Source organism: Cottoperca gobio, chromosome 13 (assembly GCF_900634415.1).
Source record: "Cottoperca gobio chromosome 13, fCotGob3.1, whole genome shotgun sequence".
NCBI classification, from domain to species: domain Eukaryota; kingdom Metazoa; phylum Chordata; class Actinopteri; order Perciformes; family Bovichtidae; genus Cottoperca; species Cottoperca gobio.
This window is the reverse complement of record NC_041367.1, coordinates 19,632,137-19,646,651: the sequence shown is the minus strand read 5'-3', so window position 1 is coordinate 19,646,651 and position 14,515 is coordinate 19,632,137. Positions and strand designations below refer to the sequence as shown.

Genomic DNA, 14,515 nt, shown 5'->3' with positions numbered 1-14,515 from the left:
TCTTATCTCATCTTAATTTGAAAACAACATTTTGAGTTAAGATACTTTTGTCTCGAAAGGAGTCTGCAACCCGCGGCTCAGGAGCCACACGCGGCTCTTTAACCCCTCTGTAGTGGCTCCCTGTAGCTTTGACAATAAAAAACATGGAACTAAATATACATTTTTATATATTTTTGGTTGCACAGTGGACAATCTTTTAAAGGGAACACCTCTTATCTTGGAGGGGGGGGCATTCGTGAGGCTGTTGTGAATTGGTTAAAAGCCAAAGAAATGAACACCACCACCATGTGGATGAAAACACACTGAAACGGACATAATTCAATACAAACTGGCCTATTGTTTTCATGTTTACTCTTATTAAGCTATCAGGCTGCAGCTATACGGTTTTTTTTATTTCAAAGTGGGATAATTATTTTATTCATTTAATTTCTATATTGTATTTTTTATTGTTTTGTGTATTCTTACATTATATTCATTTAATTTTTATTTGATTCAACAAATATGGGGAGGACTCACATTGGCCTGCATATATCTGTGTTTTTTTCAAAGTAGGCGTAAACATGAGACTTTTTCCTTCTCTTCAAAGAGTTTGGGGTTTTCCTTTGTTAAAACAGGTAAACATAGCAATACAACAGTTTCCTTTATTGTCCTTCTGTCATTTTATAAATGCAACAAATATAGTATAACTGTATATAAAACTTATAAGCTGTTATCAAATATGTTTTGCAGCTCCAGACAAATCTTATTGGGTGGAAGAGGGGGCTATAGAACTATGGGTTTCATTATCAGCTGTTTCAGCAGTTTCCACAAATGTCTGTCCAAAATGTCATCACCTCATAATTTTATCCTATTAGACTTTTGTGTGAAATTTGGATAATACACATATGAAATAATGAGTTATAGCTAAACAATATTTTTTGTAAGGTCACAGTGACCTTGAACTTTGTCCACCATAATCGCACCAGCTCATCCTTGAGTCCACGTGGACGATTGGGCTAAATTTGAAGAAATTCCTTCCAGCCTTTTGAGATATTGCAATCACGAGAATGGTACGGACAGACAACCTGAACACATACTGTAATGGCTCCGGCCGCGGCGGTCAGCGGTGCAGAGGCATAATGAGATTGATAGCTGAGGTTGTATTTAGCTCACCAAGAAATACATAGTGATATTTTATATCTTTTTATCTTAGCCTTTTAATGGTGAATTATTATTATTATTATTATTTTATAATGCTGCTACTCTATGCCACTTTAAACTAATGTAAATGATTTCATTAATTTTTGCCATGCCTGGTTTAACATTGAATGTGTAAAGGTAACTGAGATAAATCTCAGAGTGTGTATTTTTGAAAAGCATGAGATCAAATAGACTGTGTTACCACGGGAAAAAGAGGAAGCTTCTCTGATAAATGTGTATTGGAGAAAAACTGTCTTTAACCGAAGGGAGTAAACCAGTTGAAAGGCCACAGGGGCCCATTGTTGATCTCATGCTGTCAAAATATGGCTCTGATAGTTTAAAACATTTACAAGAACAGTGTGATGAATTGACAATACAATTTATTTCTGGGAATGAGGGTATTACATGATATAGTATAGTATTTGATCTGTATGCACTAAAATCAGCCATAGCACAGAGACAAAGCACATGACTTCTTCTTTTCCCTCAGCCTAACCCTGGAGGGGACGACATACATATTAACCTAATCTCACCTCTCTCTAGCAAAACGTTTGGCCGATGAATTATTCATCATACATGAGTTGTTTCAAAGTCATTATGAATCAAAAACTGTGCCCTGTCAAAAAGGACAGAGAAAAAAGAAGGATTAATGGATCTCATTTAGGATGACAATCTACATTTATAAAGCTTGAAGGAGGCAGAGGCTTCACCTCAAACCAATCCGTTGGAGTACCTCAAGGCTGCATTAGCTGTGTTGTATTCACACTGCAGATTGCATCATCAGCGTGTCAAACCAGTCTCTTCTAATATACTCTGTTTCCACCTTACTATCTCTGCTGACTGACTGACAGTGATGACCCCAGACTGTATCAGTCTAATGTCGACTGGCTAATTGAATGGTGTGATAAAAAGGCTCTTATCCGCAATACTGAGGAAATGATCTTCCTACTGATTGTCAGCTGTCTCCAGTGACAATTCCCAATGTAGGAATGATTAAGTCCTACAAATACCTGAGTGTTGGATATATGCCACTCTTATCATGGACGCCTCGTATCAAATGCATCTGTAAGAAGATACAGCAGCACTTTTACTTTCTTCTTAGACTCAGATCTTTTGGAGCCAGGAGCCAGATTATTTGTCTGTTTTTTGTTTTTCTAAATCAATGATTCAGAGTGTCATGCTGCACTGCAGTACAGTCTGGCTCAGCAGCCCATCCGTGAACATTGAAAACTAAACTATAGAATCAAATCCAAATGTGTACAAAGATCATTGCATTACTCCTTCCTAAATTCCTTTACTAACAGTATCTCTTCTGACTCCTCATATGTTTTAAACAGAGAACCAACTTCTGGCCTCTAAAAGGCAATTATGAAACCCTCCATTTAAACGCAACAGGCGTAATAATTCTTCTGTTCATCAGTCCTGTTGCTAAACCAAAATCAGTGTGCTTCTAGCTGAGATCTGAATACAAAAGATATAATTGGATAAGTTTCATTATAAATATTAATATGTTTAAATGTGTTTAGTACGTCTATGGACAGTGTCATATGTGTGACTGTATTTTCTTAAAGATCCCGTAGTACCTTATAAACCAACTAGAGCATTACGCTCCCAGACTGCAGGGTTACTTGTAGTTTCCTAGAGTCTCTAAGAGTACAATGGGAGCCAGAGCCTTCAGCTATCAAGCTCCTCTCCAGTGGAACCAGCTTTCAGTCTGTGTTCGGGAGGCAGACACACTCTCCATATTTAAGAGCAGGCTAAAGACTTTCCTTTTTGATGAAGCTTATAGTTAGGGCTGGCTCAGGTTTACCTTGGATCAGCCCCTAGTTAGGGACACCTCCCTGCTCTCTTCCTTCTCTTCCTCTCTCCTCCCCTACCTCTCTTCTTCTCCCTCTCTATCTGTATGCATTTATGTAAATGTATGTTACGAACTCAGCATTCAGGGTATCATCCCGGAGTGTCTGTGTCTCATGTGGCAGGTTGCCACTGATAAAGTTTACGTCAGGATCAGGAATCGTGACAGCGCCTGCTGACCTGGTCCTGCTGGACACCGGGAAGCCTTTTTGACATTTTCCTGGATTCATCCAAACTTTCTCTTTTTCAACACAACATCATTTCTGTCAAATGTTGTATTTGTACTATGTTGTTTATCCTGTACACACGACATCTATTGCACGTCTGTCCGTCCTGGGAGAGGGATCCCTCCTCAGTTGCTCTCCCTGAGGTTTCTTCCATTTTTTCCCCTTTAATTATGGGGTTTCTTTTAGGAAGTTTTCACTTGTGCGAGGGTCTAAGGACAGAGGGTGTTGTAACCTGTACAGTCTGTAAAGCACACTGAGACAAATGTATAATTTGTGATATTGGGCTATACAAAATGTTTTGATTTGATTTGATTTGTATGTTCAACCTGCGTGTAAACGTCTTGGGCAGAACTGCCTGCCTGAAGTTTGCAAAAATAATTTCAGTGTAAAATGGCGATGACGTTGTCTGGTTTCTTATTTAATCATTCCATTCCATGTGTCTAAGTGTCAGGGATCAAGAAGACTAAAACCAGATCCTTTCACACTACATGTAACCTTAAAGATCACTTTATATTCAAATGTGGAAAATCTTCAAAGCAGTAATAGGTTGCATAGCATGCTAACTGTTGAATAGCAGTAGTGTTTTATATCTGATTAATATATATTATATACGTATATATATATATTTATATTAATTCAGCCAGTTTGTTCAGTTCATCAGAATCAGAAAATGATTCCCTGAATAGATGAAAAGGATAAAAAACAGACGTGTTGTAAGATCAAAGACATGCTTTAAGAACTACTGAACTACAGCAGGCTACATTATATTTTTTAAAATGGCATCTGACTTTTTTGACAGCTTTCTTTATTCATTGTTGTTGTCATGTCAAAGCCCTGTGATAATTTCAAAACAGTATCATAACCGTTTGTTAGGGATTGAATTTTTTTTATCTCATGCAGGAGCATGTCACATGAACTTATTTAAATGCATTGCAATGATACAAGGCTTTCACCTGATAGTGGCAACAAATGTTACACTCCCAGCTGATTTACTCATTGTGAGCTGTGAGTAGTGAATATCTGCTCATTAGACTCAGGGTTCCTCACATCTCTGTGTGTGTGCTTCCTCCTCCTGACATCTGCTGCCTCAAACACACTCCAACTCCGATAGACCAACTCCAAACTCTCTGCCCCTTTTTTCTCATTAGCTTGAAAAGTAGAAATGATTGACAAAGATTCAGTAGGAATTAATTTAATAACACTTGAGTAACACATTGTGACACATCTTACAAACTGCCAAGCTGGGATCTACCGTAGTATCTTTAGCATTAAACATCATTTTAAAAAATAGGCTGCCTAATACCTAACACATTGATCTACTGTATATTCAATGAACAAAGAAACACATTGCAAATGCATAGCTTCTGCTGTTCAAAAAGAATTGTAATAGGACAGTGAATTACGCATGGTAAAGCACTGACAGAGCAGGTATGTTTTTAATGTAAGATCTTGATATAAATCCTGTTATACAGTGAAGGTGATCTTTACATTTAGAGAAAATTAATGCAACATCAACGTTTGTTTAGTTTTTGCTCTGCTTTGCATTTACTATGGTTTGAAAATAATAATAATCAATAGCATAAATTTCAAAGTGGCAGAAACGAGGACACCTCTCATATTATCGTTTTGTCCTCCCCGCCACCAGGAGACCATTTCGCCAGGAACAGAGCAGCCACCGGCTCCAGTAGACAGATCTTCAGTTAGCGGCTGTAGCAGTTTGAGTTTAGCCAGTGCAAACCCCAGCATGGGGGGGGGGTCATCCCGGACCGCCCGACTCCCTGCCGAATAAGCAAACTTCTACGGCCCGGGAAGCGGAGAGGTTGGGCCGAGGGGTGCTGTAAAGCTCTTTGGAGCCCAGAGCCACATTCACCCCAGGTCTTTCAAAGTGCACACAAGGGAGGGAAGATGAGCCCAATAGCCTACTGCCTGGAGGGATTCGACTCAATGGATCAGAGATGGCCACTCTGTGTGGGAGGATCCTCTACCCGGTGCTGACTGGCCCTCACCAGGCACATATCTCTCGTGTGTGTCAAGACCGGCTATAATGGGTTGGCTTGGAAAGGAAAAATATATAATATATATATATATATATATATATATATATATATATATATATATAATTGATATTCAGCAGAGTTTTCTGTGAGTGGAGCACGCATTTTAAACATCAGGCAATCATGTTCATTTAATTGTAGGAAGCCAGAATCTTGATAGTGATTAATATTCAATTAATTTGAAAAACTTCTCAAAAAAAGACTGATTGATCCACCAAAAAGGCAGACATTAACAATCCAACTTTGTTGTTGCGTGAGGAAATTCATTTTCCAGTATTCCTCCTGAGGGCTGCAATAACACATCTTATTCAGAGTGGGTGTACAGTAAGAAAGCACACAGAATGATTATAGTGCAAAAGGCTCTAAAATAATCTCACTCATGCTGTTCTGTCAAAAAGGTAAGCAACCCCTAATCATTTCTCCTGGCTGCCAGTTCACCTGTGGGAGTCATGATTAGCAGGCCCACTCAACAACATGCACATTAGTCTTTGCTCAGTTTGCTTTGGAAAATACGAATTATTAAAGGGAAAGTGCTCACAATTTTACACATCAAAGTCTGTTTACAGATCTTAGAGAGTATTTCTGTATTTGTGAAACAAGTTGTATAAAGCCTTTGGTACTGCACAGAGCCTGTCTTTAAGTGAGAATTGTGTAACGCACTTGAAGCAAGGTGGGTTGAAAAAGTGGAAGCGAGGCTTATAGGGAACCGATCTAAACTCAGGTGATGTTGTTCTATAGCCATACGTTGTGCATTCAACATTTACTTTCTAATGAAAAGTTAAAGCAAAAAAATTGTCTGAAGCTTGAAAAAGAAAAGATCTGGGGGTGTGGAGTTAGAAAAGGTGAGTTTACCAGACCTCTGTGGCCTGCTCCTCATCTCTGCTTAGAGCTAGTGGCTCAAGGCTATGTTAGCAGATACTAGGATAACACACTCAAACTGCTGAGGGTCAAGTTGCATTGTGGGTGGTGCAGGAACTAGGTTTTGACAAGGAAGAAGAATGCATGGAGTAAAGAAGTCGATATTCCTGGTTCTTCTTCATCATGAGCATGGATGCATCATAAGAAGTGGATAGGGTGCCGCCTCTCAGCCTTGCTTCTAAATGTGCCTAATGGCCAATGAAAAATCCTGAAATTTTTGGTCCATGGAGGTTTTATATTTGTAAAACTTATCGAGCTGAGAAAAGCGATTTAAAAATCTGTGGCGTCATCACAATGTAAAGTCTATGGGCTCAGCAGGGAACTCGCAGGCGGGGCCAGTGGGAGAAACACTACTGTGCATATTACGTGGGCCGCATGACAAGGAAGTTAACCTGAAAGATAGGAAACTATTTGGCGTATGAGCCAGGCGAGCAATTGTCATTGGACTGAATATGCTCCATCTTTGGGTCCAGTATCCAGTTCTTATAATACGTCCATGAGTCTGACAATGTTACAGGAGTGCAAAGCTAAATTGGTGGAGAACTCTTTTAAGTACCTGTCTACAAGCAAAGCAATCAGTAAACCCAATTTGATACCAAAGATGAGTTTTGGAAAACAACCACACGCTCCACTTCTGCATCTGCTTAAAACAAGTGTGGAGAGAAAACCCTCTAACATTTTAATTGCAACAAGCAGCCCCCCCCCTCTCGAGCGCTGCGTCTTCCTCATTAACATAAACTGATAATCCAAGTTTTCAAACAAGCAGTCAAGACACTGCTGAGAGGGTACCAACTAGTCCAGACAGCCTCACACACACACTCACACACACTCACACACACACACACACACACACACACACACACACACACACGCAACTACGCTCACACGCACACGCACACACACACACACACACACACACACACACACACACACGCACACACACACACACACACACACACACACACACACACACGCACACACACACACACACACACACAGAACAATGCCCATTTGAAAGCCCATTTTTCAAACCATTATAGCAGTGACACCAGACCTGCCTGCTCAAACAAAAAAGTACATTAATGTGTGTTTTTAAGAATTTAACAAATAAATGTCTGGTTTCTGCAGTCAACACACTGTTTAATATGTCAGGATTTGTCATTGTTTGTTTCAACATTTGATAAACTTTAAACTTGCGTATAAGGTTTTATAGACAAGAAGAGAAGAGAAGAGAAAAGTATCAGCTTGTATTCAAGAGATTATTAGTTAAACCGCTGATAGCGAAGACTAACACTGATTCGGTTGAGGTAGTGTTAACGCAGTCGCAGAAAGTTCACTGAGGCTTTTAAACAAACAGATGTCTGTAGTTTTGACATCATGGCAGAACTGGAAAATATAATGAACTACCCAGATAACATAAAAAACTGAACAACTAAATACTGGACTTGTGAAGAAAGGGCGAAAGGATGGTGGTCATGCATTATGGATTGTAGGGACTCTAAGAGAGACTAATGTGTGCATTTAAATACACATTCGTAAAGATAAACTTGGAGAATATCCAGTTTGGGGTGAAAATAAAAGACTAATCCTCTAATGTCTTCACAACAATCATGTGAAAGAAGCCAAAACTCCAAAATGAATGAAACCTTTTAAAGTATATGAAGATATCTGCTGACAGACATTCAGTGTCAAAACTGAAAGTAAATCTATGAAATACTGCCAACATTGAGACAAAAAAGGGATGAAGCTAATCATCTGCTCAACAGTCCCGATACTAAACTTCACTTCTGCTGAGCTTTGGTGAACAGAAGGTTTTGGTTTCATTCTATTGAATATTCTCATCGATGAAATAAAAATAAAAAGATGCTTAACCTCAGCTTGTTTTGCCTTAAGGAAGAAACAATGAAAGAAAGCTTGCTGAAGCATTCAGCTAACAACTTCAGGACATAAAGACTGTGCCTTTTTCTTCACACTCTAGTTACTCATCATTATCTACATTATCCAGGAACTACATATTAACGATTCATTAATTATCACGTCGTACCTGATTCACTCCTCACACATTCCTTATTAACTTCCCCCATTTCTTTATTGTAAAGTGTTACCATCCCTCTCCATCACACTGCTTGGATATCTTATGACAAATTAGGAAGAATTTCCATCAACATTTCTGGGTTCACTTTCAGAAATCTAAATCTAACTGGTGCAGAGCAGTGTTTCGCAGCAAAGTGCAGTGCATTAAAAAAGCATCTAGTATTGATTTTGGAACAATGTGTTCCAGACAACAATCCCAGCCATTAAAATAATGTTTGAACTGTAAAGAAAAGCTGCAACATCTCCATCAACCCAGTCAAATCCCATGCTAAATCTCAAGCAGATAGAGATGGTACACACTGTGTTTGACACAGTAATGGCTTTGAGTTTTCACAAGTGCTGAATTATGACAGCGTTATATGAACCGCATTTCCTCCAGTTTAATTTAGAGCTGCAGATTACCTCACTGGACTCAGGTCACTCTGCATAAATCGGCATCTCAGTGAGTCACAATCCTGCTCAGGGAATAATTAGTTCAACATAAGTGACGCTGACCTGTAATTAAAAGCACCGAGGAGCCTTGATCTTCTAACATTTGTATTCCATACACACACACACACACACACCCACACACACACACACACACACACACACACACACACACACACACACACACACACACACACACACACACACACACACACACACACACACACACACACACACACACACAGAAAAGAAAGTCCTGTGACAAAGTGATGTCAATCCAGCCTGAATGTCATCTTCAAAAGCAAAGAGGCATTGAAACAAAATGACAGAAGTGACCTTATGCAATCACAAGAAATATAGTTAAATCTAAATAGTAGATTCTTATTCTAGAGATGAAATATAACAAAAGGTTATCGAGCGGTGTGTTTATTATTTATGAAGACCTCATTTTGCTAATTACGCCACCGACGATTAGCAAAACAGAGGAGAATAAAATGCTTGCAGTTGTTCCAATACAAGCTTATGATTACCCAGACAAAATAATTAGATACATTAACAAACTGTTCAAGTGCAGATACGAGTGAGTAGGAAGGTGAGCGTGTGACAGCGCGTGAATCATTGTCCCATCACTCCAGCTGGTGAGGATGTGACACTTTGCCTGACATTAGTGGAATGAGAAATCTCTCAGCTAAAACAGGAGCTGAACTGCTTTCATGGTTTAAGATCAAACCAGAACATAATATGAGGTTTATTTGAGTTTCCAGAGTCCTCTTGTGTCACACTCCTGTTGAGTGGATCCTGCTCTGCTCTGATGGACACAAACTCTGACAACCTCAGCTGGGGAAAATAAATACTTAATAGTAAAATCCTACAAAATGCCAGATGGAGGAACATGTAATCTGTGAAACACTTTCAAATGCTTGATAATTGTGGATTTTAATAAGGGTTACACAGAACCCCTCCAGCTAAATGCTTTCAGCGTTGCACCGTTGTTGTATGCTTGTCATGATTCATGTTTTATGGAAAAGGTTGGGTATTCAAATGGAGGGCTGATCTGTCATAAAGCTACAGAGGAGTGTGGATTTATTAAGAAACTTCAAGCAATTGGTTCTTATCCCTTAAGTGCTTGGCTTTCTTTGAAGAATATAAAGGTTATTACAGCTCTGAAACTGAAGAAAATCAACAATTAGTGCTTACTTGGAATCTTTTAATAACGCTACTGCACTGTAGCTGACTGAGTCATTCTAAAATGAGTTTATTGGGTTTTTATTCTTCAAAGGCAGAGCATTATGAATGCAGTGTGCTTAATGAATGTACTGAAATAAAGCTCAAGAAAGATTAAAGAGGATGTTAAGCTGATATTGACTCTTCCTTTATTAAAAGTTATACAGCCCATTTCAGTATTACTGTAGTGTTCATAATTGTTGATCTGGCTGTTCCAGTCTCTTCTAGCTGTTACCATGTCTTAGAACTGCATTAATCTGACACTGATGAAGCCACTATGGAACATAACAACTCCCAAACAAGCTGACATTTTATCACCTGGATGTTATGGCTACCATGTTAGCAAACAATTGCCTCTTCACACATCCTGCAGACACACAGCATTATTAGCAATCATTTTATATCTTCTATCGAACTGATGATTAAAGTGGCAGTAGACATGTTTTTTGCCTAAACGCATCATTATGAAGTAAATGTTGTTTGCACAATGTAATGATGGTAATGACTTTAGAATAACGACACCATCTAGGTTTGGTTCCCGATAAGCCTCGCTTTCCCGCTGCAGTTCTGTCTGTCACCGGGAACGATCTCCCAGGAAAACGAAGGCTTGTTTTACGGCATAAAGGACGTGCATCAACCGTTGCACAACCAAAACAGAGGATATCGCTTTTGTTTCCCCCAATAGCTATCGGTAGCTATCCCCAGTTAGAAAAGATGTCAAACAATGCCTGTAGAGCACAGCTCGGCCTATACCCCTTCATATTGAACATGCAAAAAAGAGCAATTATATTTTACGATCACCAAAAAACTAGTGACCCCTAGACATACCATCACAAAGAACTAAAGCCAGAGAAAATTCCCCCAAATCAGGTGGTCCTGAGACTCTATCCGGACAAGCTAACATGCCCTGGAGGACAGCCTCGGGAACACACCACCCAATCAAACCAAAACAAAAAATCAACCAAAAAAAAAGCTAAAAAGACACTTCACATTAGCAAATGTGTTAAGTTAAGAGTTAAGAATCCTAAATTAAGAGGAGCCATGACTTTGTACAGACCCAGCGAGCACAGCCTAGCTATAGAGAAGGGTCGACATAGACAGAGGTGGAAGCCAGAAGAGGAGAGACTCTGCTCCTACTGTAACAGACAGACAGCCTGGTGTAAATACCAGGCTCTGAGAAATGAACATTTTCCAAATAAAATAAAAAAATACAAAGAGACAGAGAAAATCCTATTTTTACTTGGGAGAAATGCCCAAATGTGAAATGATAGCAGCAAAATGTATCACCTCATGTCTGACCTGGAGACACCTCATTCAACAATCATTCAGTCCCTGAGGGACAATTAGCTTTGCAGACAGTAGTCAGCACCATCACACACGTTCAGTCTCTCACAAACACGTCGTTGACGTCATTGTGCATTCATTTGTATAAAGCTTCTGTTACATATGAACGCAAATTCATGCAAATTGCTAATTCTCTTATATCATATTAGTTGACACACAGGCAAAGTCATTTTTATAAACATGCAACATTTGTTGATTGATGAAGGCAGTGTATTTTTTGAATTTTGATGAGTGGCACATAATGAGCCAGCAGCATGAGTTGTCCTCGTTGATGTTTTATTCAGTGTTTGCTGAACTGTTGGGTGGGCTTTTGAGCAGATAGTGTTATTTTTCCTTCATGTATACTTGCATTGCTAACATCATTTCCATTATGCTATTGTCGCACAAAAGTTACACTGTATGTAACATTCTGTCCTGCTGAACAGACGTAATGTTTTATCATTTTATGAATACTTTGAAAAACAAATGTTGGGTTGTTTTAAAAAAAAGTACAGGACAAATATATGGTACCCTCCTACCAGAATGTGAAGCCAACATGCTGTATCTTATAAGCTTATAAAACACTTACTAAGTGTTACTTCACAATATTCAAGCAGGATGGCAGAAATGAATAAGTAACAGGAGGCTGAGTCACACACCACAGTCCATTAACAAACTAAACTTAGCACAAAACTGTAATACCTCAAGCAACTAATCATCTGTGAGGCATGTGGAGAAACAATCATGATGAATCAAGGTTTGAGTTCTTTCCTCTGAAAACACATCAGATGAGGTATTTGCTGATGATTTCAGCTTCTAAGCAATGATTTATCAGACAAAGAATGTGGGTGTGTAAGTGTAGAAGTAAAAAACCCAACCATGCCAACCCAGATACACCAGACTTACTTGGAAGGGTAAACAAAAAAAAACCTTTTCAGGCCAACAGTCTTCCTGCACAAGCCAAGGTCATTGCCACAGCCAAATGGGGCGTGCAGCACATTCTGCCAGCCAGCACGCATACCTCCGAGACTTGTGTCCTTGGGGTGTGAACCACAAGCTCCTGCCCCAGAGAAAAAGCCTGGGTCAAGCCGATGATTATATCGAGAGGACGGGCTTGCCAAGTGCTGCTATCAGTGCCAAATGTCCCGTTCTCTCTTTTACACATGCTCCTTTTGTCATCATTCATGCTTTCGCAGTCTTTCTATTCGTCTCTATTGTCAGGCACATTCATCATTCTCTGTCTCACTCACTCAAAGTCAGTCTATTTCACTCCCGTACTGACATCTTCTGTCGTTTGATTCTTATGCCACCGATTCCTTTGTCACTCCGAGTCTCTTCAGATACTCAAAAGCCTTTAGGCTGTCCAAAGGCACATCTGTCAGGGTCACATATTACCATCATCAGTCACAATTTATCTTGGAGAATGTCAGATGCTCTATATTAAGCTTTTCATTTCCACTGCCCTTCAAAAATGCAAAGAAACAGTGCGAGTAATGGAAACCCAAATCATACTTGTGTTGTGGTTCTGTGCATTTAACCATTGCTGTCAATTGATGGTTTGGGAAACACACTCTCACTGCCTGTAAATATAACTTTAAGTAGTATGTGTTGCCGTTATTACTGCGACTAGATGCTCTTTCACCAGAATATGCGTCATGTTAGCTAGCATGAGTTGACAGATGGCTAATAAAGGTGGCACCTGCTAAGAGGTTGCTTTATTTCTAAATACTAAGCTTTCATGTCATTGGGTTCTTCTCATTTCTCAGTTTGTATATCCTCGATTACTTACCTCTCCTCCTCTCATTGCGTCTCAGTCCCTCCCACCTGAAATGCTAGTGGAGGAGGCGACGAAGAGACACAAGAAGAAAGGAGTCGAAGCATTTAACAAAATGAGACATTCTTGCATCTGAGCCATCATTTTAAAGCAACGTCAATGAAATAAGATGTTTGGCACCTAGCGCTGTATTTTATAATCTTAGTCAGATGAACATAACCGTGTTCAGGAAAACTTGTGGTTTGTATATTCCAGCTGTGTGTCACGACTCTTTTATACGTCACAGGTACCAAAAAGACCTCCGCAAAGGATGCACCTGTGCATCCTCACTCATAGCTCCTCCGGCAAGCCTCCTCTCTCCTCGAGATGCATTTAAGCAATTGAAACGTCTTTTAAGATGGAGCGCTGCGATTGATTTCCAGGTCACAGGCAAAAGGACGGAGGAGAGAGGAGACAAGGAGGCACAAAAAAGAGAAATGAGAAGAGCGGACAGTAGCAACATATTTTCTACCCCCCTGCTGTACATGCATCCTCGATTGTTTGTAATGTAATCAGTGAAATCCATCTATTCTCCATGTTTCAAGTAGACATTCCTTCTTAGATTAAAACGTGCCTTTCGGGGTCACCATAATTCAGGGTCACCATAATTTGTATCATGACCGACTACTTAATATGAACATCTTGACATTTAACCAATCACGTATTACATTTGCGCTCCGTAAAGAATTTACACCCGAGTTAAAGTGAACCCCTGCCCACAGCTTTTAAGTGCAGCAGACCAAGGACGGCCACTTTGAACCACACCCCGATACAACAACCATTTCAGGCTTTTGGTTTCCAGGAAGAGAACTCTAAAAGGCTGAAGAAAGAATCATGATTTTTTTGCTGCTCTACTTTGCAGTAGTCTTCACAAACATTTTAATTCATGACTCAGCAAAGTGAACAGAACAGATATGTTTAAGAGGATAAAGTTTTACCTGCCAGAAGATGCTATCTATTGTGCTGCCCAGGAAGCCTTCTCTTGTTTCAGACGACAGGAGTTTGGGTCCAAGGATCGTCATAAACTCATCAAAATCAACCTGTCCATCACCTGACACAATGGAAAAAGGACAGATTATTGACCGCTGATCATGTACTTATATTTACATTGTTTGTGACTTTTGTCAAATTAGTTGCTGGCCGTAAATGACCCTTCTAACTGTTGAGACAACACCCATACCGATCTTCACCAAAGGTGATATCAAACCGAAAAACACTCAACCTAACTCTAAATCTGATAATCTGATGAATCGTTCTTCTGCAGAGTATTATCCAGGCTGCATAATGGAAAAGAAACTTTTCTTTTGTTTCTTGGTAGAGTGTTAGTTCAGCTTTCTTATCTTGCTGTTTAGCCTCAACTTTACCATCTTATACAGTGGAAATGATCATGAACAGAATCT

General features: G+C 39.5%; 1 protein-coding gene across 3 annotated transcripts in view; it reads right to left on the bottom strand.

The window, feature by feature from the left end:
- Positions 1–14,515, bottom strand: part of caln1 (calneuron 1) — a 65,098-nt gene that overhangs the window by 17,756 nt on the left and 32,827 nt on the right. For all 3 annotated transcript variants that reach the window (XM_029447148.1, XM_029447147.1, XM_029447146.1), the window contains exon 4: positions 14,054–14,166. In XM_029447148.1, coding sequence (XP_029303008.1) covers positions 14,054–14,166 — 113 coding nt within the window. The remainder of the gene's footprint in view (positions 1–14,053; positions 14,167–14,515) is intronic.